A 25469-nucleotide genomic window follows, 5' to 3' on the forward strand; every position below is an offset into this window, starting at 1 on the left:
CCTCCCTAGGGCTGTGTGCCCCAGATTCCCTGGGCCCAGTAATTGCCTCTCTGTTAATAGAAATAATCAGTATTTATTACACAAAGTGCTCCAGCTTATCTCAGCTCTCCTTGTAGCAACATTAAGGCGAGTGCTCCGTAGCATATCACCGACGTGACTACTTAATGACAAGAGTAAAGGCTCCTGAACTGTTCCCCCTGCTCAGGAAGGCTGAGGAAATCCTGAGCCAGAGCCCAGTGCGATGAGCGGAGGGGCCACGGGTGGGGTCCGTAGCAGAGACCTGCTGAGCAAGAAGTATGGGCCCAGGAAGAAGGGCCTGGAAGCCCACTGAGATGGCCCCTACCTGCTTCTCCACAGGGGTTGTCTCCCTGGGCTTCTGTTCTTACATATACATAACAACGGGAAGTGACTGGGGTTCAAGTTCTTGCTCTAACTTGAACTTTTAGCCTCTTGGAACTTCCATCTTTTTATCTGTAAACCAGAAAGAATAATATCTACCTCCCAGGGCTAGGAGGATTAAGTGAGAAAAGGATGCAAAAGGATTCCAGTGGGTCTGCCATGGAAGGTGTGCCACAGATGTCTCTTCTCTCTTTCCTGCTAGGAGTTGATGCTCTGGGGCTGAAATGATACGAGATGTGGGATTGGGCCTTACACGGTGCCTGTTAGGAATGCTGATTCCTTCTTGCAGCCTCTTCAGCTTCTGTCTCTGATGATGGGCAGACTCAGCAAAGTCAGGGCTGAGTCAGGAGCCCGCAGTACCAGGATGCCTGTGGATTTGGGCTGGACACCAGGCTGCCTGCTACTTACTATGCTTCCAGACCCCCATGGGTAGCAGTGGACAGTCTTCAGCCACTTCCACTCAGTTGTGCTCACATTCATTGTCCACCTGCCTCCATGTGCTGTCAGGTGATAGCACTGTCCAGGGACCCCATCTCAAGAGGCAGGTAGGTACTCCATATGGCATCAAGAGGGCTGGGCAGGTTTGGAGTCAAACGCAGAAGTAACCAGGCACCTTCTGACTACTACAGCTATCTTTAGGCAGCTATGTATTTTAAGCTCCTGAAGTGACTCAGCACTTCAGGGAGCACAGTTATTGAGTACCTACTGTGTACTTTCACACAGCTTAGGAAAACAAGGTTCAGAGAAGCCTCCAAAGACTTCAGTATATAGGTGACCAGTCTTGGAGCTGAAGCCAGCTGAGTCCAAAGCTCTTTTCAGTCCTATGCAGGCTCCCTGGTGATAGTATCTGAGCAATTTGTGGAAGTTAAACTACATCTGTTATGCAGAGGGCATTATGTAGGAAGCTTTGCTAATTCATCTGTAAACATCCAAGCATCAGTTTTTTGGTATAAACAGGCATGAATGTGTTCTCTGATGGTGCTGGACCCCAAGAACACAGAGGTTATATGGCAGTAGGCCACGCTGATGGATAGGGAACTATGGGGTGGGGAAGCTGACTGGGGTTTCTGGGTGCCAGAATGTTCTCAAAGTTCCTATTTGGAGTTTCAGCATTAAATCCTATGCAAGAACAAATCACCATCACCCCACCAAGAGGCCAAGGGGAACAACTCTGCCCCCACCTCACTGGGCTCCCTGGGTTCTATTCTTTCATTTCCATTGGAAACTTACGGTGTCCACCCACCTATCAGGAAGAAAAGGTCAGCATCCTCTGCCCCCACTGGATGCTGTTTCGCTGGATACTGTTTCCCTCAGATCAGTCTGAGAATCACTTTTCTGGTGATACTGGCACCTCCCCAGTAGTGGAAAGAGAGTGGCAAGAATTTGGAGAGACTGAGGCAGGAGTGTCAAAGCAACAGGGCTGTTGAGAGGACATGGAGGGACCCAGCCACAGTGAGACTGGAAGAGGCCACAGGTCTCCACTACTCTCTGCAGCGATTGTGGCTGCCCAAGCTCATCTCCAAAGTGCCAGACACATGTGAGCAATCACAGAGGTTTCCTCTGGGCAGAGCCTCCCCGACTGGCTCCTGTCTCACCCCCACAGGCACATAATGGAATTAAGTGTGACTCCACTGAAGTTCCACGCAGTGACTTATGCTGCTGCAGTCAATAAAACCCACTCTTGGAAAGAAACTAGATTACGGGTCAGGGAAGGGCGGGCTGTCCACTGAGCCGCCTCTGATCATCCCCTGTGGGGGGCCTTCCACAGTCCTCCTCTCTTCATTTCCACCAAATTACCCATGCTGCCAATGTGGGCCCCCAGGTTTGGATTTGTTATTTAGATTGACTTTGCCTCTCCAACGTTGTTGTGGTAACACAAAACCATGCAGTGTGCAATCCAGAGGAGTTTTCAAAATGAGACATTTCCCAGGCATTCTGTCACTAACAGAGCCCCCCACCAGGGACTGAAGGGCAGATGGCACGGGTGTGTGGTCTCTCCCTGCCTGTCACCCTCTAGAGGAGGCAAGGTCAGTGCAGTCTTCAACCATGGAGGTCTTACCTTACATGGGTGAGGGTCCACTCCGTATGTCTCCAATGTCTGTGCTTTTCTTAAAAAGTTCAGCTCTGATGTTGCTGGTGTTTGACCACTGGAAAAAAGAAAATGAGATGATTTTCTCATTCCCATTCCCATCAGTTCCCCTAAGGTAAACTCTATTAGAAATGTTCAGGGTGAGTCTCACGCTCCAATTTTTCCTTAGAGTGTGCTCCCTGCTCTGTTCTAGGACCAGCTTCAGAGAATCCTGTCTAGGGTCAGAACTCAGATGTCTTCAGAGTAAGTCTGGCTATGGAAGGAATGACGTGGTCTGAGTGTAACACAATAGGGGGTGGTGGGCATTGCGGCAGACTGGGGAGTGCTACCCCAGCTAATAAGGGCAGCTGCTCCTCAGCTCCAGGACCACAGTCATTTGGGAATGCAGGGCCCAGGATTGCTAGGTGTAATTTTAAAAAGTGAGAGAGACTGATTTTTGTGTGGTATTTCACAATTTTGAACACAGTGCCAGCAAAAACAAAACACCTGTAGGCTGGCTACAGGCCATGGGTTTCTTGTCTATGATCTGATCTGGACTGAAATACAAAGAAGGCACCTGTCCATCCTGCTGGTGCCACCTAGCCCTCTAACTTCACCAAAAGGGAACCTGGGAACAGAGGGTGAAGAACACAGGAGGAGGCAGTGCTGAGCTCTCCATGCTCCACAATAGCTTTGTCTGTCCACAGGTTGATGACTATGAAAAGGAAACAAGCAGAAAAAGAAATCAGCCCTGGTGCCAAGCCATCTGAGGAAGGGGCCTTTAGCATCCTCCTCCTCCTGGCTGCCTCTTCAGTAGGTGTGCTGATGAGCTCAACACAGAACAGAGACAGGAGCACCATCAGGCTCGCTCAGGGTCCAGAGCCCTGGCGAAGAAGATGCGCTGCAGATGTGGGGTTGGCTTTGGTGTAAGGACGGGTGGGCAGTTTGTGAAGTCAACAAATCTGATGGCTGCTGGTCAGCACTGAAAGTTGTTCATTTCTGAGTTCATCATTTGCCTCAAGTAATCTGGCAGGAAGGAAGACAAGCCAACCCCAGGGAGGACCAGGCAAGATTCCCTCTGGTGTCCCTCAAGAACACCAGTCAGTCAGCACCGTTATGTGCCAGCTTCTGTACTGTTTGCTGTAAAATATACCAAGAAGCAAAGCACACAGTCTGGGCTCTCAAGGAACTCATGTCTGAGCTGGAAAAAGGAAACACAGATTTTTACATTATGAAGATCAGGCTGAATCTGCATATGTAGGCATTGTTATGTTGACTGCAGGCTTCCAGTGAGCCGGACAAAGGGAAGGTGTTTGGGAAATGCTTGTGCAGCAGGAAGAGGACTGGGCACCAGAGGCAGCTGAGTACTGCTACCCCTTCCAGGGAGCTTCCTCATTCATTGTCCGGAGGCTGGAGGGCCCTATGGGCTCCATTCACTCCTGGAGTCGGCCCAAACCTCCAGAGCCCTAAAAACAGGAATCATTTCCTGGGGTATCCCCTGCCTTGCACTTGGTTTCTGGAGCACGGTCCCCACTGCTCTGACATCTCCAGAAACCCTCCTGACGGTGCCAGCCGGCTGACCTAGCACATCCCCATCTCCGTTGAAGGAATCGTGAGCCCTCACCCAAGTCCATGTTTATTCTGACCTTTTCCACAAGGGGCTGCTATTTCCCTAGTGGAGAGGGCTGGCGGAGTCCAGCGCACCGCCCAGGGAGAGGGGCGGAAGAGGCTGGGCTTCCACCTCTAAGCAGTGCCTCCCCTCCTCAGGGAGGGTGGGGAGCCAGTCCTGCCCCACACACAGAGCAGGACGCCAGTTTGCAGAGGCTGAGGAAGCTTTGGGGATATATGTGTTGGTGAACATTTTTTTTTTTGAAGGTGAACATTGTTTTTTGTGTTGTTTGGGAGGTTGGGGTCAGGGTAGGAACTAGTTTAATATTATCATTAGAAATAGTTTTTTCCACCCTCGAGCATTTTGCTTTCCCAGAAAGGTAGTTCCACAAATATTTTAAAGGATTTTAAAAAACTGTAATATATTAATATGATGGCATGTTTTATTTTACAGCATTGTGCATGACTTTTTTCTTCATATCAGTTTGGGAAATCTGTGCTCCAACGTCACACAAAATGGAACCCAAACACTTTGTTGTTGTTTTTAAATCAATCTTTGTAGAAAATCCCATTTCGTATCAGTGAAAGAATGCATTAAGGCTCTTAAGGAATTTGGCATATTCTGGGCGAACTAAGAGAAACCTAGGAGGGCAAAGCCTCTTGCTTCCAGCTGCTTCTCCCGTCCTTGCCTCTGTTCAGGGATGCGGGGCTGAGTGAGGCAGTGCTGCAGACAGTCCCTGAGCCAAGCACCCTCAGAGTGCCCACAGTATTCACGAACCAGGCCAGCCGCTGAGTCCCATCTGCTGACCCAGAAGCCATGGGTCACTCTCAGACTGAGGGGAGAGGCTGCCCATTTTTCAATCTCCACTTAACCCCTCCTCTCTTATCTTTTTTCTTTTCTGCTGTTTCTTTTATATTTTTCTTTTCCTTTTCTCCAGTTCATGCTTCTTCCCTCTGTCTTTTCATTTATCTTGGTGAAGCAAATACCTTTCAGAGGCCAATCTTTCTGCTTTCCTTGCCCTACAACCACTCTCTTGCCTTTAAGCCTCAGCCTACACCACATCCACAGGGCTTGGGGTTGTGTTGTCAGTGGGTCACTGAAAATGGTTTATTCCAAAGTCAGAAAATGTGGGATTTTGGGAGCAGAGGATATAGGGCAGAGCCTGTGTGCTCAGGCTGTCGGGGAGCCATGTCCTGGGCCTGAACTGTCACGTACCTGAGTTCTGTCTTGTGAATCTCAGCAATTTTCCTTTCCAGCTTCTCTGAATGTTTTGGAAAAAACTGGAACTTGGAACTGTAGCCTTCAGGGTGTTTCCCTGGGTCATAATCCCCAATTTCCGCTTGCAAAAGGAAAATGGAGAAAAACAGTTGTGGAGATAAGGTGAATCATCACTGGCAAAGCAACAAGAGATTAATGCACGGAGCAAAAGCCAAAGCACACACCAGATTTACAAAGAACAGTGGATCTCGAGGATGGCTGTGGGTCATGCAGAGGGCAGGCCCCTCAGGAGCACGCCCACCTTTGTTTTCCCAGGTGTGCACACTGGGTTGATATCAAGTCTAAGCAGACAGTGGAGCTGACCCTGTGTTCCAAGGTCACTACAAGTAAATTTGCAATATAAGAGCAGAAGCCTGCACCGTGGTCCTCATCCACTCAGATATGAGAAGAGGGGCTGGGAACTGTGCTCTTTGTGGCAGCACAGGAAACTGTGAGCTTGAGCAGGAAGACCTGGGCCTGAGTCACAACAGGAGTCCAAATCTTGTCTGCAGGATTTTAGCAGGGACACAGCACAATCATGAATTTGCTATGACCCAAACTCACAATTCAACTTAGTACAAATCAAATCAAGTGAATAAATTTGGATAAATATTCACTGAGGGCTGACCAGGTGCAAGAACCTTGGAGAGGACTGCAGAGCAGGAAAACTTGCTGTAACTGGAAAGTGCCTTTGAGTTCAGGAGCACCAGGTCCTACGGCTGACTTCCAGTTCCCTGGGGGGCTTTCTCTGGCCATTCAGAGAGTCTATCCCTAAAGCTGCTGATATCTCAGATCAGAGAACTTTGCTGGGGGGCCTTGTGGGGGTGGGGTGGGCGGGGCCCACGGGGCCCTCCCCAGTGTGTTCCCAGGTCAGAATCTAGCCTCCACCTGAGGCTCTCCGCAGGGAACTAGCAGGGGTATGTTAAGAAGTTTCAGCTGCTTTATGGCTGTCCTTCCTCCTTCCCTAGTGAGAAGCACAGCTAGTGCAGACTAGCAGTCTTGAGGGAGGAGTAAATATCAAGAGGAAGATGTGTCCTCCTCTCACGGCTGAATATTGTACTTGTGGCACAGACCTACTCAATCTGTCTTCCAAATTACTTGGGAATTTCTATCGTTTAGCAAGAGACTAAAGGCTTTCCTGTCCAGAGTGACCTTGAGCCAAGGTGTCATTTATGATGATTTTATTTAGAAAGCTCCAAGCAGAAAACATCAATGTTGGACATGAATTACATTTTTAAAGGAAAAAAAAAAAAAGAATTCAATCTAGTTTTCCAGATAAAACTGAAGGAAAGACTAGAGTTTAACATGTCACTTAGACTGGACCAGGTTTTCCTTTAAAAGTGAAAGAAGCATCTTTGGGTCCCTTAGACTCCTCAAGCACCTTCTAGACCTCCTGCCTAGGTGATTTCTGTAAAACAAGAGTCTTGGAAGTCAAAGTTACAATGGGCTGACTTTTACATTCTTATGCAGCTATGACATTTCTCTTGCCAGAAGAACTAATTTCTTATTGGCAAGCATTTTCCAGGTTCTCTTCACAAAGTAGCTTCCTGGAGTTCACAGACTTCCAATTAAGAGTTCACATTCTTTGATGGAAACTTCGTGATTTTAGTGCTATGGTCCAAAACAATGCAGTGACAGTTTCAGGCCTACGGACTGAGAAGTCTAGGAAGTGGCACTGGGGTGTTCCCTGCATTTAATGAAAGGAGAAGAGACCATATATGAAGAGTGCAGATCTTTCCCACTGATTTGCAAAACAAAAAGGCAGTCTAGGCATCAACTGGGTACAGATTCGACTCTACCTTATTCGTTTGTTAGAAAATGTGTTTGTTACTTGAAAACATTTTCAGTTTTGAACACTCTGAATAAAAAGGTCTCTGAAATAGATACTGGAATTCCAAGATGCTTCACATCTTTGGGATTTGCAAGAAAAGACAGGAAAAATATGATTCAGATTACTCTCCACAGTCTCAGTAACTTTATCAACCAAGGGTGCAGGGAAGGAGTCAGAATGACTTGATGGGGCTGCAGAAAGACCTCAGATGCCCTTGAGGGTTGAGTGCTCAGAGCTTTCTGGGTCTGGGGAGTCCAGGCCCTATCCGCTTACACTTTGCTTCCAGTTAGATACTGTTGATATCCAAGAAGTAGTCATCTGTGGTAACTGAAATAATGTTATCAGTACTTAGCATGAAAAGCAAATTTATCCTGTCAAAAGTCATTACCTTGAAGGATATAAGCTGCTAACGAGGCAGCATCTGACGTCTTACAGAGGAGGCGGCCACGGTAGAGATCCCTTTTGATCTGCAGGAAGACTAAGTACCTGGGGAGAAAACAGAGTCAACTGTAAGGGATTTCTCTGATTGCTTTAAAGTTATAAATATGTAATATCAGGCTATCAAAACCTTTGTCAGGACACTTTTACTACATTAAAAAAAATCTTGAAAATATACCACAGAACAAATTATTTTCCAGTTCCCTGAAGAATGTTTGAAGAACTGCCCTGAAATGATTTGAGGTTCAATTCAAAACAACATGTCATTTTATTTTCTGTAGATCAAAACAGAAATGGCACTTCCTGGTAAAAGCGTTGCCCCTCCAGCGCTGGGCTTTGGAAGGCACCAGCCCTGAGAGTTTTGCCTCAGTGCACCAGGGGGACAGCCATTGCTGGCAGAGGTCCACCAGACAGACCTCTCAGAATTTAAATACGGCCCCTCTTCAGAAGGCACAGAACCCTGTGGCCAGCATTTCTTCACACTGACAAAGCTCTCCTGTAGGTGGGAGCAGCATGTCGAGAACAGCAAATAGTGGCTGACTTGTATTGGGCACTTTCTACCGGCCACTTTACACTTTACATGTTATGGCCATGTTATGCACTTTACACACAACATCTCATCTAATTCTCACAGAACACTTTGTTTGAGACAGGTACTCTTGTCTCCCTGTTATTTAAGATAAACTGAGGCTTAAGTGATTTTCTTATGGGTACACGACTGGTTAAGTGGCAGAGCCAGGATTCAAGTTCAGGACTGGTAGGCCCGAGGCTGGCCTGTTTGCACTATAACCACTTCATAGTTTCACAAGTAGCTGGGTAGATCCTACTGCAGTGGAGCGGAACTGCCGACTTTCCATGTGGAATGTCTTTACAAGGAGGGGGCCCTTGGTGTTCATCACCTTGCAGGTGCCCTGGGAGAACAAAAGCCAGTGGTATCAAACCCTACATGAGTCACCTACCACAGTGGCTCCTGGGCAGGAGGCATCAGTGGTGGTTTAAAAATATGTCCACGAATTATTTGATACTCATTTCCAGAAGTGGAGCTTAACTCCCTCCCTTTGCATGTAGATTGGACTTACTGACTCACTTCTAACAAACAGAGTAAAGTAGAGGTGACAGTGCCTGATATCTGAGATGAGGTCGTAAAAGCACTGCGGCTTCCTCCTGTTCTTTCTCTCTTGGATCACTCCCTCTGTTTGAGGATGCTTAAGCAGCCCCAAAGAAAGGTTCATGTGATGAGGAGCTGAGGCCTTTTTCCAACAATTAGCAAGGAACTGAAGCTTTCCGCCAACAGCCATGTGAGTGGACCACCTTGGTAGTGACCCCACTGAGCCAGCCTTCAGATGACTGCAGCCCATGTGAGGCCTGGAGCCAGAACCACCCAGCTCAGCTGCTCCTGAATTCCTGGCCTACAGAAACTAGGAGAAAATAAATGCTCGTTATTTTAAGCTAAGCTTTGTGGCGCTTTGGTAGACAGCCGTAGATAACTACAGCATTCCTAGGGCAGTAATGGAAATGTAGTAAAATTCCCTTAAACTTCATTAGGCTGGACCAAAAAAGAAATTGGACCCTCCCCGGACAACTAGAGGTTTCATTTACATTGCCGTTTTCAGGCTGAAGAATAAGGCGGAGGATTCCATGTCCACTTGACCAGAAGAAAGAGGACCGTTGGTAGTGCGACTTCTGGGGTGGGGAGCAGCACCTGCAGGCGATGGACAGCTGGGGCGTGGTGATTGAAGTGATCAACAAACACAAATGAAGGCGCGAAACTCTCCTAAAGCCTTGCTACTCAAAGTGTGGCTCACATATTAGGGGTATTGGCATCATCGGGGAGCTCGTTGGAAATGGAGAAGACCTATCCTAGACCTATCTACGGAGTCAGTTTAACAAGATTCCCAGGTGTTTTGTACCTAGATTAAAGTTTAAGAAGCACTGTTCTAAGAAAATTTGAAAGCCTCCTTCTAACCACACCAGGATGGACTGCCCTCCTCAAACCAAAAGGAAGGGGAATATTGGAGTCTGGATATTAGTAATACCTCCCCTCCTCACCCCAACCATCACTACCAGCCCCGCTGTGCCCCAGTGTTTGCCAAGAGCTGAAGGAAAAGACATCGTGTAGGGTGATGAGGATGGACCTATCAAGCTTGTTTTCCCTCTGCTTCCCACAGTGAGACGCCACAGGGTGTGTGTGTGGGAGGGAAGGAAAGGGGATGAGGGGGAGGAGGCAGGGGAAAGGGAGAAGGGGCGAGGGAGTGCACCTCTCCCTGCCCCAACTCCTGCCTGCCACAAGCTTGGGCAGGCCGCGGAAGCAAACCTGTCACCCCCCTACTCACTGATCCCACAGCTCTCTGCTTGCCCGTGTCCAAAATTCCAGGGTAGTGCAATCTGGACTGGAGGAGATGCTTGAGAGAGACAGCAAGGCTCTGGGCAGTGATTCTCCGTGTGGCAGTGAGAACACCCCCCAGAAACACTCCATAATCTGCGTGCACGTGTGCTCCTGGGTCCGAAGAAGCCTCCACAGCTTCTGATCTGCTCCCCCCTCCCATGGGGCATGCTCCACCCCGCACTGAGAACCACTGTCTTAACAAGGCATCTTATTGCTGGGGACACAACAGGGGCCTCAGGTGAGCTGGAATGGGAACAGAGCTTCCCACTGCCGGGCAGGGTTCCCTCAGACTTCTGGAGGCAGGACAGCTACAGGGAGATCCAGGGTAAGGACGTAGAAACTGTCAGGCAATGGCTTGGTGGCTGGAGAGGAAGAGGGAAGGAGCGGCGGGTCAGCATCCTAAAGAAACAAGCCAGTCTTCAGATGGTAAGAGATGACCTCATGAAAGAATCAACTGACAGCTTCAAGGGAGAGAGTTGCACTTGGGAGTCTCTCCTCCCCTTCCTGCCACAGTGACTTCCATCAAGTTTGTGTTTTGTTCATTTAAGGACAATGACTTGGTGGTGGTGGTTGGTAAATGTACCCCATGTGACTCAGAGCATCCTTAGACATATTCTGTTCTTCCCTGGAAGGTTTGCCCCTGTCACACACGGGCCTGGAGAGGACGATCTTGTTCCCTGAGGCACTGCCACCAGGGCCACTGTGCTACCAGGGAGCAGAATACCCTGCTGGGGTCGCCCAGCCAGCCCCTCCTGAGGAACCGGCCGGCTGAGTTACTTGGACTCAGAATCCCAGAATAGGAGTTACAGAGCCTAATTCTCTCATTTTATAGATGAGGAACCAGAAGTACAGTGATGTAGAGTGACTCGTCTGAGGAGACCCAGTGGTCAAATCAAGGAAGGCCTCTTGACTGGCCTGATTCTTTTTCTACCCCCAGAGTGACTCACTTAGTTACCAGGTTAAAGAGAGAGGGGTCCTAAATGAATCCAGGGGAACTCTGTCATCAAAGAGGAATACACACTGGAACCAAACATGAAATCAGCTTCAGACCAGACTGAAGACAACGAGCTTGCTCCTTAGGACACTTCTTGGGTAAGTTTTGCTGATCTCCTTATGGCTTCAAAGAGGCTCCATTTTTGTTTGCATGCCAGTGTTGTCCTAAATGGATGGAGGGATCAATCAGGACCATCCAAAGGCAGAATGAGTGACAGCCTTAAAGACAGCCATGGAAAACCTAGTTTTTCTGTAACATATACTTCTCTCCAAGTTTTTCTGTAACATGATGGCTTGGCATCATGCTTTCTGATATCAGATGGTGGGGATAAATCCACAGATATTCCCAGAATTGAAGATTCTGAACTCTGGAAAGCACTGGCAGCTCCTGAAGAGGTTCTTCCAAAAGATCCGTTGGCTCTGCCTTCCCTTCATCAGATTCTTTGATCCTGGCTTCCTCTATTTTTTACCACCCCTTTTCCTAACTACAATCATGTTTAGTATGTCTTTCTCTCCCATACTAGACTGCAGACTCCTCGGAGTGAGAGACTGTTTTATTTACTTTTAATATTCTTCCAGAAAGCCTACATGTGTAGCTCACTTAATCACCCTCTCTCATTCACCCACCCATCTGTCCATCCACCCACCCATCTATCCAGTTCTGAGCACTTATATGTGCCAGCCACTGCCACAGGTGCTGGGAATACACCACGGGACAAAACAGAGTCCCTATCCATATGGAGCTTACATTCTAGTGCAGGGAGACAGATGACAAAATAATGACAAATAGTAATGACTTGCTGAGTGCCACACACTATGCTGTTTAACAGGTACACTCTCATTCAGTCCTCACAACTCTATGGGGCGACTACTGTTTTTATTCCTGCCTCGCAGATGAGGAAACTGATAGATTGTTGCTTGCTGTGTTGCACAGCAAGTTAAAGAATGACCTAGGATTTGAACCTAGGTCTTTCTGATTCCTTAGCCCAGGACTGGCAAACTGCGACCTGCCACCAGAGTTTCCAATGAAATAAAATTTGATTGGAATACAGCCTGCTTATTCATTTATGTTTCATCTATTGCTGCTTTTGTGCTACAAAGGCAGAACTACAAAGTTGCAACAGAGACCATATGGCTCACAAAGCCTAAAACACTTACTATCTGGCCTTTTATAGAAAGTTTGCCAACCCATCTTGACCTAACCTAGGCTCAAGTGATATTCATTGAAGGAATAAAGGACCTAAAGACTCCATTCATTCATTCATATATTTGTTCATTTTATTAACATTTTTTTTGAGCCCCTGCTCAAACATATTTCAGGCAGTTTGCTTCTTTGAAAGATAGGGCCCCATTTGCACTCAATTTCCTTCTACTACTTGATCTTTCCAAAGACTTCGTACACCTGCGGTCCTTGTTAGAGCTAAATTTGGTGCCTAATCCCTATTTTCTCTGCCTTGTCTCTAGCTCAGACAAGAAAATCTATTTATTACTTTAAAAAATGACAAAAGAGATTAATTGGGATTTGGCAACTAAATTTATCATCTGGGAAGAGTCCAAGAGATAAATTGAAGCACAGTTCTTTACTCCCTACTTCATCCCCCTTCATCTCAGCCTGGCTTTATGGGAATAGCTGAGATGGCAGTGAAATTTAGGACCAATATTGCTAGGAAAAAACACACTGACAGCTAAATTACTTTGGCAGGAAGGTTGTATGGAGGGCTCTAAGCCAGGAATGAATTAGGGGTGCTGAGTGAGGCTGGGGCAGGTACCCACTCTTAAGGTCAGCAGGGATATGGAGGAGAAAGAGGCAGCAACGCCAAGGCCTCCACAGAGTGTATCAGGGCAGGGGAGGCATAAAGACTCCCAATCAGGCCCAGGCACCCTGTGGGTCACACTCCTGACAACACTTGGAAAATGCATTCTAGGGAAAGAAGGCTGGCGAGGTGAGAGCTTGGGGAAGGGAGTCGGGGCAGTAAGCATAAGTGCATAGAAACGGGAGGAGCTCACATACTCGTCAGGGTCTCAAGTGTGCTGCTTCAGAGAGAGGCCTGGTCATGGCCCTCACGCTCTGCTGACCAAGACTTGCATGATTAGCTGGGATGGCTTTCTATCCAGGTCCTCAAAAGTGAGCTGCTTAAGTGCTGGGACTCTATCTGGTAGGCAAAAAGGACAGAGGAGGAGTGGGGTTATCGAAAAGAAGTGCCTTTCTAATTAACAAAGGACGAAAGTCAGGGCTAAACTGTACTTGTGCCCCATGTAGAGGGCTTGGGTCTGTGGACCATGTGATCAATCCGGCAGTAAACAGAGAGGGAACCTTTGCTCCGTGCCAGGCTCACTGCAGGGCGTATTAAGAAGTACTAGACCCTGGTGTAGTGGTTACTCCAACAATTCTACAAGGTAGCTATTACTATCCTCATTTTATTAATAAGGTATCTGAAGGTCAGAGAGGTTAAATATCTTATGTTCATGGCTACCCAGCCAAGAAGTGACAGAAATAGGATCTCTGAGCTCCCAGGCCTGTGTTGCTTCTTGGGTAGGAGGGTCTGTGTATTAGTATTACATGGTGATGTTTGATTTAGAAAATTGTATCATTAAGAGTTCCTCCTAAGGGCCAAGATAACCATATATTCTTGTCCTTCAGTCAAATCAGAAAGCCACAGAAGTGTCTGTTGGGCTCTCCCTGGCAGCTCACTGAGTTGAATTGTCAGACTAATCCCTCTCATCCCCATCCTTGGTGCAGTGAGATGGAGACCAGGTGATCTGGTGTGTGATCTTAGGAGGCAAGGTGCTAGGCTCTCAACAATTTAGCATATGTTAAATTTGCCCTAATGTGTGGGTGAGAGCATGGACTTCTGGGTTTGCCCTTTCCAGAGGGACAGGCAGGCTCAGAGCTGAGGCAAATACTCTGGAGGTCATGGGCAGGGCAGGCCAAAACCCCTCTCTGTTTAAGTTGTTAAACATTGTAGTTCTACCCTCACTTTCCTGCCTAAAGCTACAGGATTGCTCATCAGTATGGGTGAACTTGGTTTTCAGAAGTAAAGCTGGAGCCATATCTGCTTCCATGTGGATGAGCAGAGCCTGCAGTTTCTTTGTCCAGTAAAAAACACGAGGTTTGGTTCTAACGACCATTTCGCTGTCCTCAGTGCTTCAAAGTCGGTGGGTGTGCACTGCCCCGGGCGTCCAGAGGAACCACCTTTCTGATCCTCTGCCTCCATCCTGACATTACCTTCAACCTCCACTGGGGCCCATGGGAAGAAGCCACTTTCCCTCCCTGCCCCACTTGCTTCCTTTGAACTATGGATTCCTGTTTCTTGCCCTCTTCTCTCCCTATTCCTCGTTTTTCTTCTCAGAGAAACTTTTGCTCCTTTTACCTGACATAAAGCTAGTTTTCTTCCTTAGCTCTAGGATTCTCTGCCACCATCTCTTCTCCTAGAACCCAACCTCTACAAGGTAACATCAAGGTTTTGCTAATGTCAAAATGGGCTCTTTCTCATATGACAGTTAGGGATCTCTGCTACAGAGTTCCTGAATCTCTGAGGCAAGACTTTCCCAGTGAATTTGGCTCAGATATAAAAAGCCCTGGGGAAGCTTTGAAGCTCCTGTCATTGACCCTCTTGAAGGATGGTATGGGCACAGAAGTTCCTACTCATCCTCAGGTGGTGCTGGATGAGACAGGATTCATTCCATGCAGCTGTCTGCCCGCTGCAGAACATGATCCCCACAATGAAGAGTTTGTCACGGACTTGATCCATCAGCACACTGATATTTACTCATGTGGATTTAAAATCTTCAGTATTTCCTAGCTTGTTTGTCAGTGTCATGCTTTAGCATCTCCCAAGTACATTTCCCGCAGGAGTCTATTTCAACCCCCAAAATGAGCGGCAACATGGCCCTCTCCAAAAATACCCATGGCGGCCACATCATTGGTAAAGAAAAAAATGTTTTGATTAGTTAGTTACTCCAGATGTCTTTGCCAATGGCCAGTTAAAGATAAGTATTCACATGTGCTGAAGGAAAGAGGCTCACTCTGTTCCAGATCCTCTGAGGTGAGCAAAGGAGGCACGTGAAATGAAATACAGAGGTGAGGGTATATATTCAGGAAGAATCCCTGCCTGTAAGAGTTAGAAGCTTCCAAAAGGGAGGATTCAAGAGGTTGTGGCCCCTCTTTCCCATCTCTCCAACAGGTCTCAGTGGCGGAGGGAGTGTGTTCAGCCTTACCTGGTGATTTCTTCTTTCAGGGCAGCAGGGTCTGCAGGGTAAAACTTCACACGGAAACACATGGTGAATGGGGGCTGGGCTGCAGAGAGAAAGGGGTGTCCCTCAGGAAAGACCTTCCCTGGGAGGCATCTGGGCTCCCCTCCCCTGGCTGCACAGGCCTCCAAAACCATCAGAAGAAAATCTTCATGTGTTTAGGGCCAACTTATGCTCAGCGCAGTGAAAAATTACCAAGACTTCCTATAAATGGGAGGTTTCATCCTGCCCTTCCCAAGGGTGAGGCTTCCGCCTTTTTGAGAATACTTACATCTCAACTGCTTCACCACAGACTTTGTAAACTCCAACCAGTGCTGAAACAGAGAGCACAGAGCAGGAGGGCCTAATGAGAAACAGCATCAAATACAGTTTGCTTTGTCCTATTTAAATAACTGGACATACTGTAGCCCAGGTTGAAAGCATGCTGTAAGCTTGTGATAGCAAAGAGGACCTGGAGGGTAAAGAGGGATATGCTTTTCTGAAATAAGCTTCCATGGAACCAGCTGTGAAGGGGAAGAGCTCCAGTTTCACATGCCATTTCTGGGCTTCCCTGGCAATGCCACCTTCTAAAGCAGGGCGCTGAAGTTCTGCGCCACGTGTGGTGTTCCAGCAGACACAGGGAATGCACATATGTGTGAAGGGGACAGAGAGCACCCGGCTCGGGGCTCCAGCAGGGAAATGGGTTGTGTGTGTTCATGTTATGTGCCAAGTTTCTGGGGGGATAGGGTGGGGACAGAGGCTGCTGGTAGCAGCTCTACAAAGTACTGACAGGTGGGATTTCATGCATGATGAGAAGGCTCGAATGGCTGGTGTCTATTCCATCTTTGTTGTGGTAACATTTTGCCAGTCCTTGTGTCAGGGAATACACGCTCAGGATTCCTGGCGTCCTGGGATGTTTAAAGTCTCAGTCTCGTAAGATAACTAACCACAACCAGTGTGTGGGATAGTGTCTTGTTTACCTTGGATTTTCACAGAGGTGGGATGTTGTTACAAAAAATGTATTTCCATGGTTCTAACATTTGGGGAAGGAAGCAGTAAGACCAGTCTACATTTGTTTCCCAGCTGACAGTAATGCTTTAAAAATGCTGATGTTTGTGGCTTTTATGCTTATCAGGAACTGTGCAATTTACAGAGTTAGAACTACTGCTATTTAGGATTTGATTATTAATTAGTAACTTGAAAACATTAGCCATAGCTCTGTGAGGGCAGAAACTCTTATTTACCACTGTACCACCAGCACCTGGCACAGGGTTCAATACCCAGCTGTTGAATGTACAAAAGGAAGCCAGTCCATACCTCCTTTTTCTCTGGCTACTTCCATTTAGCGAAACATCTTGGCAGAGTCCTCCCTCTGGCAGGAAAGCAGCCAGGGCCATGCAGACAGCATCCTGACCTCCCTGATTCCCAACTCTCACCTTCTGGGCTGGACTGTGGGTCATGCAGCTAATGGACCCACTAAGAGCCAGTTCATCCGTCAGCTCCACATGGATAATCTGGGCTGACATTCTGCTCTCTTGCTTCCTCTGATCTGAGCTCCCACGAGGCTGGCAACTCATTATTGCCACTCAATGTGGTTAAGAGGTCCTTCTCACATTACACAGCCCACTGCCACTTGGCTTCACAGGGAAGCAAAGGCAAGAGATGAAACTGCATGGGAGCAACTTGGGGTGCCCAGGCAGTGCCTGTGAAGGCAGAGGAGCTGTCTGTTCCAAGCACATCAGAACTGTGTATAGTGAGGAGAACACACCAAGTGTCCAGGACTCAGAAAACAGAACACCCCTAGGCATTCAACTGACAGACTGAAATAAGTAAACAAAGGAAGACAGAAACTATGAGGAATGACTGTGAGATCTGTCATCGGCAGAAGGCAGATGGAACAGAGTGACAAAAAGGCTGTCCCCCTTGGCAGTCGCCGGAGAGGACCTTGGTTTGTGCCGGAGTGAGGCTGGAGGGGGCTGGGGGGCGGTGTGAAGGGAGTGGAAAGGGTCACGGCTTGTCCAGGAGATTTTAAGGGACTGGTAGAGAAATCTTGACAGGATCCCAAGAACACGCTGATGGCCCCAGTTACCTTTTGCAGCTGTCTGCCTAAATCTGGGTCCCAGAACACTAGCAAACTGATAAACTGACCTTGCAGACCCAGTGGAGGCCCCTGATGAGCAAGTGGTGATGGGATGGATGTGAGTGCTGTGCTCCAACTGCCTGGTGCCCACGGAGGAGGTTTATTTTAGGGCTTCACAGAGTGGGGGAGCCAGGAGCTTATCTCCTCAGTCTCTTATCATGAATCATCCGATCAAGGAGACAGTTCTTTACAGGTCTGTTTCCCCATGACTCTCCAAGCCTCTCAAGCCTCTCTCCTTAATCTCTCCATAAAGGCATAGGGTCACAGAGCTTCAGAGCCTCTCAGGCATGATTCAGCATGGAACCAGCCAGGTCAGAGCTGGAGACAGACCTCGCCATTTGCATTGGGCAAGCCACTTAGCAGGAGACTTTACTCATCTGCAGAATGGATACTATGACGTGGGTACTCATCTCATTTGTGGTAAGGATTAAATAACATATGTGAGGCTCTCAGCTTGGTGCCTAATACAACTCTGTGTTTGATACATGCCTGCAGAAAGATCGAGGTCTGTGCTCAGTGCACAGCCTGGCACACAGTAGCCCCACCATAAACATTTGTTTCTCCTTTGTCCCATTTCCTTACTTTTCTCTATGTCCTTCTGCTCTTAATCTTTATCCCTGCCACATACTCTCTTATTCTCCTTAAGCACATTCTGACCTAACTAACAAATAATGAACAGGATGTATTTTGACCATTCTTCATATGCCACTCTTTTTGGGATATGAAGAGGCCTTGGGGAACCTGGTCTGTCTTCTTAAGGAGAAATAGCTCAGACCAAATAAATAAATAAACAACAACTACAGAACCCCTTTGTCAAAATAGCCCATTATTACCTAGTGAATGGACACCTATAGCATGTGAGGACACGTAGCTTCCTGGTGTCGTGGCACTTTTTTTGTACTATGGTCCCGAGCCAAGGACAGTATTTATGTCAAGACTGTGGAGCCATTATAGGGCGGGGACTGATGTCAACACTACTTCCCAAACACTGATGATGCTCAGAATTCTGCTGAGCCAGGAGGGAAGAAATATGTCAGTGACGGGGGTCAGGGCTAGTCAAAGGAATGGGATCTGGCCTTTTGAGCTCTTCCTAAAGCTCCTGTGTGATCCCAAAACATTATATGGGGCCTGGAGACACAGAGGTGCAGAGCAACCAAGAACAAAATAGCACTTGACTCTGGTATGGGGAGGGTTGTATCCATCTGTTATCTGTGGCCCTGGGCACTGCTGGGGGCCGTGCCTTCTGGGACCCCAAGGCCTCTGTGACAGAGATGGGCCCTGTGTTCAAGGCTATGAAGAAAATCAGTAGACCCATGAAAGGCGGGCAGTGGTGATAATGCATTTGGAGGAGGCAGACAAGGCGGGGCAGGGGTATAGTGCTGGGAGACAGTGAAGCCTGGATGCTTCTCCATACTTCCCCACATCTGTGGGTGGCCATCCCCACAGGGCGCAAAGGGCTGATGAGGGGAAGTTGCAGAAAGTGCAGATGTCTGTGAGCAGGGCAGCTGGGCAAGTGGAGGGAAGAAATAAGGCACCGTACACCACTGACTCCCCACCCAGCATGCCTTCAGCAAGTGTTTTCTGAACATCCACTACATTCTAGGCACTGTGTTAGTTCCACGGGATATAGTGATAAATGAGATAAAGTCCCTGAGCTCTTAGAACTTATTTTTGCAGGGAACACAGTCAATCAAACAGGCAACCACAGGGTGGTATAATAAGTGCCAGGAGAGGGGCAGCACAGGGCGCGTGGGGCACACAGGGGGGGCTCCTCACCCACAGTAGGGGTTGGGGAATACTTCTGGGAAGACTTCCTGGAAGATGTAAGTCTAAGTTGAAACCTTGCGAAGGAGGAGTCAGCCAGAAGAGAAGCATGGAGTGTGAAGAAGAGCAGAAAGGGGAGGAAACGTGCCAGGCAGGGGGAAATGTAATAGGGATCTGAAAAGAGAAGGATGACTTGTCTGGAGAGCACATTATTGGTTGGCTGGGCACAGTAAGGAGAAGACAGGTCAGAGGAGATGAAGCTGGAGAGGGAGGCAGGGATGCCTGGGGATAAGGGGCTTGTTTGTGTGTCTGTCTGCAGTATTACAGTCCTTGCCAACACCCTGTGTCTGCGGAGCCAGCCGTGCTGTGTAGAACAGAACAAGAACTGCAGGATTCGCAAGGTGCTGAAAGGCCTTGTCAGTTTAGATCTCCCTCTGTCCTGCCCAGGCTAGGCAGGCGGGGCACTTCAGGTGAGGCCCTTTGGCCAGAACAATGTGGCTTGGCCCGTTTACTAGAAAGTGGGCAGGAGAAGCTCAGTCTGTGTCCTTGGGTTCTAGACCATAAAACTACCCAGTTGCTCCACCTGCAATGGGCAACTTTGGGCAAATCACTTCGGCTCTCTGGGCTGCCATTTCAGCATCTGTGAACTCCTGCGCCACACTAGGTGAGCTCTGCTTAGGTGTCTTCCAGATCTAACACCATGACTTGAAGAGACAATTCCCAAATGTAGGGTCCAGTTGGTGCCTGACTCCTGAGGCTAAACTCTGAGCATCAGTGACAGTTCAAGGCCTCGGGTTTCTGGACCAACTCTCTCCTCCATTTGCATTTTGAATATTGACTTACCCGCTGCTTATCTGGATCCACAAAGCGGATCCCAAAATAATCTTTTTCAAGTAGGTTCAGGTGGTGGCAAAGAAGGTCAAACAGGTACTGGCCTTTGGCATCTCTCTGCAAAGAAAGCAAGCTCCATTGAGAAATGAGAGGGTTTCCTCAGTGTGACTTTGACAGTCATTAAAAATCATTTATAAGTTGCATGAGGATACAAAAGGGCACATGTCTACAACTACATCCTCCACATTGTGATGCATTAGACAGTGTCTGGGATTCTGGGTCTTTTAGAGAGAGCCCAAGACCCTTCCCTCCACAAAGATGTCAGCCAAGACAGAGCAGGGTTGGGCAAACCCAGTTTTGAGCTCTAATGAATAGTTTTCCTAAACTAGTGGGAGCAGGGATGTCAGTGTGGAATCTGCTGAGTCCAGCTGGCTCTGCCTCTGCCTCTAAGGTTTGTCGTGAGGCCACCCACTTCTCTTCATCCCTGTTTCCAGCCCTGTGGTCAAGTCACCACCATCTCTCAACCGGACCACAGCCAGAGCTTTCTAACTGGTTCCCTGCTTCTGCTTTTGTCTTCTCTCCACACAGCAACCAAAGTGGTCAAATTTAGACATGAGGTCTTTTTAGCTCAATAAGTAATTCAGGCACATAGTGAGATACTCAAAAACATGGAAGGATTTACTACAAATAATAAGTCTCCCTTTTCCCCAAGCCCCTGTGCCTTAGTTGCCCGCCTTGGAAGCTACCAGTCCTCTTGTATATTCTTAGTGTGGCATCTTATGCATGGGAAAGCCTATCTGTACATACATCTCCTCTTTTTAAACTACATCGGCAGCATATTTTATGCTGTACTGCTTTCTTTTTTTGTCTAATTAGGGTGTCTTGCAATTCCTTCTATAGCAGTATGTACAGATATGCCTCACAGTTTGTAACTGCTGCATACCACTGGAATGGACCTAAATTTCTTTTCCCGGCTCCATGCTGATGAATTTGTTTCCAATCTGCTATTACAAACAATGCACCAGTAAGTACACAGGGATCTTTAATTATGTCACTGCTCCTGATTGACCCTTACTCTCAGAATAAAATCCAAACTCTAATCTTGGCCTCCAAGGACCTACATGACCTGGCTCCTGCCCCTCTCTGAACTCACCCCAAATCATTCTCCCCACAGCTCTGGCCATGGCCTCTCCGTCCCTGAAGGCTTCAAGGCTTTGGCTTTTCTGCCTCTGCATAATTGTATTCCCTCTGCCTGGACTGCCCTTCCTCCAGGTCTTCCCATGGCCACTCCTTCTTTCCTTGAGGTCTCAGTTCAGGTCCTCTCTGTGCAGAGGTCTTTCCCCTACCGGATGGCCCTTCCTGTCACTATCTCATTTATCCAGTTTATTTCTTTCATAGCACTTACAGCGATCTTTAATTATTTTACTGATTTGTTTACTTGTTTATTTATTGTCTGCTCCTTTCTAGACTACAGTATTTATGAGGGCAGGAGCCTCCCACTGAGCTTAGCACAGGGTCTGGCATATGGCAAGTAGGTCCTTAACAATTATTTGCTGAATAAATGCATGACTGAATAAATAGAATGTAGAGCATTGACTAAAAGGCTTCACAAAATGTGAGGAAATTACTTCTCAACCCATAACCTCTCCTTCAGGGACCTGCCAGGATGAGCTGGAAGGAGAATGACTTGCAGAAAACCATCAGAACATCTGGAGCTCTGCAAGACATCACGCTCTGGGCCTGTCCCCGCTGGTCTCTGCAGCTCAACTGAGGTGATCATCTCTGGTGGGTCTGGGCAAATTCTGCCTCCAACTCGAGGTTGTCTTATAAGATCCAAGGTCTCTCACCCATGCCAAGGCCCAAGGCCATGGGTAACGGAAGGGCTGGCCCTGCTCCAAGGATGGGCAGATCTTTAGACTTCCACAGAAGGTTTGTACCTCACCTTGAAAGGGCAGTAAGTAGACAGCTCAACAAAGGAGGGTGGCTCCATGTAGGTACCTCCCCCTCTTCTGCTGGCCCCACATTCCCTCCCATAACATATTCCCAAGGCAGCGGGCTCCACCCTTACACCCCTTGGTCTCCCACTAGAAGGAGCTACTCTCAGGACAGAGACTGGCTATGAATCACACTGGGACTTCTGGGCAGTGGGCCACAAACCAGGTCTTTCAAAAGACTCCATCAGCAACTGCATTTTGGGCAGGGGCTGTCAACTATTTCCTTACTGATGTCCCAGAGTGTGCAAGGAGCTTAAGCTCATTTAAAAAGTACTTCTGGGAGCAGACAAAATATGTTAAACTCTATCTCATGACATGTCCTATGCTATTCTCTCTCTCAGAGCAACTGGAGTATTAAGAGACAATTGATTACTGTGAATATTTTTCTCTACAAATTTTACTTTGCTCCATGCTGGTTACTACAGTGTAATTAGCTGGGGTGAGTTTTAATGGCTGAAGCCGTTCACTTCCACACATACAACAACCATATTAGCAGGAGCTTGGGGTAGCCATGGGGAAGACGTGCTTCTGTGACAGAAATCACATGGGTTTTTAGAGAACACATTTTCCATAAAAACAACTCATTTTCTGTGTATTTATTATTAAGCTTCTAATAAAGAGCCTGTTCTATTTAGGAAAAAAGCAACTCATTCTTATGGGCCAGCAGCTCAAATGCACTTGCAGGGCTTTTAACTGGTAAAAACTGGTAGATCCAGTTTCAGAGTTTTCCTGCTTTGCTGGAAGAAAAAGGAAGCATGGCTTTTCTTTTCAGATAGTTATGAGAAAAGACATATCCCATTATACACTCCCTGCATCAGTAAGATAAAGATCTTTTTCTTGCTATTTCTCAGCATCTGGTGCAAGCCCTGTGTCCCCTGTGAAGTCAGTGTTCCCTCAGGCTCCCATTGGGCAGTGGAGGATGCACGGGTTTGAGCTCCAAGGCTCAAACTAACTAACCAAGAGAATCATCTTTCTTCACTGTTTCTCCAAGGCTGTAGGGTGGGAAGGGATTAGGGGCAGAGGTGGGAGCAGAATTCATGAAGTTTGTTTCCAGTCGAAAACACAAAGGCAGAATCAACTGTGAGCACTGTTGTGGCACTTTCCACAGAAGGTTGCAACCTGCTCTTCTTGGAGCCTGGGGTTGGTGGAGTGGCCTGAGGCAGGCGTTGGAGAAGGAGTCACTCCAGTTGAACCACATGGTGGGCGACCTACAACAAGCCATTGGCAGGGGCAAGAGCATAGGAATTTTAAACTCCCTGGTTTTGGGGTCCCCTTGCACTTCCAGATGCCTACTGTGTCCTAGGGTTTCCACTCAATGGTCTCCCTGTCCTACCTATGTCTGGGGCTTTCTAGAATATTCTGTGGCAGCCAGTCTTCTGTGGGATGGCAAAGCCCAGTGTGTTCTGTCCTCCCCACTGCCTGCAGCTGCCCTGGCACTGTGGCCACGCTAGGTGATGTGATATGTGCCAGGTGTTGTCCCACTGAAGACACTGGGTGATCAGGCCCTCATGCTGACAGGTGATGACTGCTGAGTCACACGGTCAGGGCACCAAGGCTCAGGCTGTTTGTCTTCAGGTCCAGTGAGCTGAGGCAGAGCACCCACGTCTGGCTACACTTCTCAGGGTATGCTCTTCCCAAAGATATTACTGGATCAAAACAACATACTAAACAACTATTTAAAAATAAATTTGTATTTTATGAACTGCAATAGTACCTACACATATTTGGAAGTAACAGTGTAGATCCGTGCAGCCCATTCCCTCTCTCTGGTACAGAGTGAGTCATGAGCCCCTCAGAATCATTCTGCAACTCTGGGGCTGGGGCAACCACGTTCCTGCTCCTCTCCAGAGCACCGGGCTCTGGGTGCCTCTGATTCGTCTGTTCTTTAGGGACACAACTGAGGCAGCAAGCAGTAAGCAAGCTTGGGTCAGTGACCTATTCAAGGTTAATTGCATTTTCTGCCTCATAATCAAAACCCTTGGGCAGGAGAGCAGCTTATTTTAACCCATCATGGGGTCAATCCCAGGGGCTCTGGCCTGGGGTGTTGCTGGCAGAGGGGCTAACATGTAGAAAGCCCCCCACTCATTAGGCCTCTCCTCATCTAATCAGGCTTACCTGTGAGGCAGGCAGATATTAAGGGCAAACTGCAAATCTTGAAGAGGACAAGAGCTATCATAACTTTCTCCGATACTGGGCCACCTGCTCTTAAAGGGAGTTGGCCATGGTTTTACAGGCCCATAGAAAGGCAGATGGGAGATGGAGGGTGGGCACCTACCATCCAAAAGCACATGAGTCCAGGGTGGAAAAAGGCCACATCAAGATGTGAGTGCCCAGCAGAGAGGGCAAGAGCTGAACGAATCATCCTCAGGCGCCTGGCATCTCAGCCTCTATTCTAACTTAAGTTTCTTGTAGGCCGAAGACTCCTTTGCTTCCTTTATCAGAGTCCTCCGGAGGCACGTGTGTGCCGAGGGCTGCTACATGCTGTGGGGTAAAAGCACTTTAATGTCACGGCAGACCAGCCACAATAAGTCCTCTTCTCAGGGCCGTGGCATGAGTAAGCTGAGCTGAAAAGTGTGAATCAATCAGTGGGGTGCAGTCCTGCCGCTGTCTTCTCACTCCACACCCACCTAACTTTCAGAGGCAGAGGGAGGATGGGAGGGACAAGTGGTAACAGCAGGGCCCCAGATTTCGTAATCTCAGCACCTTCCACACTAATTTACATTTTCTTTGAAGTGAGGGAACCCTTGCCAAGCTCCTGACCCAGGAGTCCACTTTTCTTCTTTAGTTCTCAACCAACAAAATCTGTCTAGGAACTGCTGAGGCTGCTGCTAGAAAGGCAGCCAGCTCACTCTGGGAGATGGAGCAGCTTGGTCCAGGGAGGAAGGCAGCCATACCCCCTGCGTAGCAGGTCACCCCAGATGCAGCAGTCACAGCTGGTCCTGCCCAGGCACGCGTGCTGCTTCTTACGCTCAGGGGACACAAGTCCAGAACTTGGCAGTTTGGCTGGGAAGGCCAGGGCTCATGCAGGCACTTGGTATCCAAACTACAGAGCCAGGAGGCTGCCACGGGGTGGCCACATGGCTCGTAGGGGAGAGGCCAGGCCCGAGTGGAGGGGAGTCAGAGTTCAGAGGGGCAGAGAAGTGGTCCTTATCCAGACTCCAGTGGCTACTGGCCTCACTTAATCCTTACTACATGCAGCAACCTCTTGCCCTGATACCCCCATTCTGCATGCAATTTGAGGGAGTTAGGGTAATTTTCATGATGCAAATGAGTATCTGTAGGTGCAGATGCTAGGCATGGTGCTCCTGGGAGCCCCGAAGGCAGTCCTTGCTCCAGTCAGACCCGTGGCTTAGCTCATTGCCACATGGTATGGCCTGCAGAAAATGTGTACATGGGGTGGGGAAAGCACATTCAGTCTGGAACGTGGAGGTCACAGTGCACAAGTAAATGTCATGGGAGGGAGGGTTAAGTGTTCTGTCAGCACTGACGGCCCAAACCAGACTCAACAAGAGCAATCAAGACCCTCTGT

At 48.2% G+C, this 25469-nt stretch overlaps 1 protein-coding gene across 6 annotated transcripts in view; it reads right to left on the reverse strand.

Moving 5' to 3' along the window:
- The window catches only part of FRMD5 (FERM domain containing 5), a 367767-nt gene that overhangs the window by 20786 nt on the left and 321512 nt on the right, over positions 1–25469 (reverse strand). For 5 of the 6 annotated variants that reach the window (XM_036905377.2, XM_036905376.2, XM_036905373.2 and 2 more), the window contains exons 2-7: positions 19959–20063; positions 15504–15546; positions 15200–15278; positions 7553–7650; positions 5292–5415; positions 2459–2546 (exon numbers count right to left, since the gene is read on the reverse strand). In XM_036905377.2, the coding sequence (XP_036761272.2) occupies positions 2459–2546; positions 5292–5415; positions 7553–7650; positions 15200–15278; positions 15504–15546; positions 19959–20063 (537 nt within the window). Of the gene's footprint in view, positions 1–2458; positions 2547–5291; positions 5416–7552; positions 7651–15199; positions 15279–15503; positions 15547–19958; positions 20064–22897; positions 23117–25469 lie in introns of those variants that run through there. The other variant, XM_036905374.2, reaches the window with a different exon arrangement.

Source organism: Manis pentadactyla, chromosome 11 (genome assembly GCF_030020395.1).
Source record: "Manis pentadactyla isolate mManPen7 chromosome 11, mManPen7.hap1, whole genome shotgun sequence".
NCBI lineage: Eukaryota > Metazoa > Chordata > Mammalia > Pholidota > Manidae > Manis > Manis pentadactyla.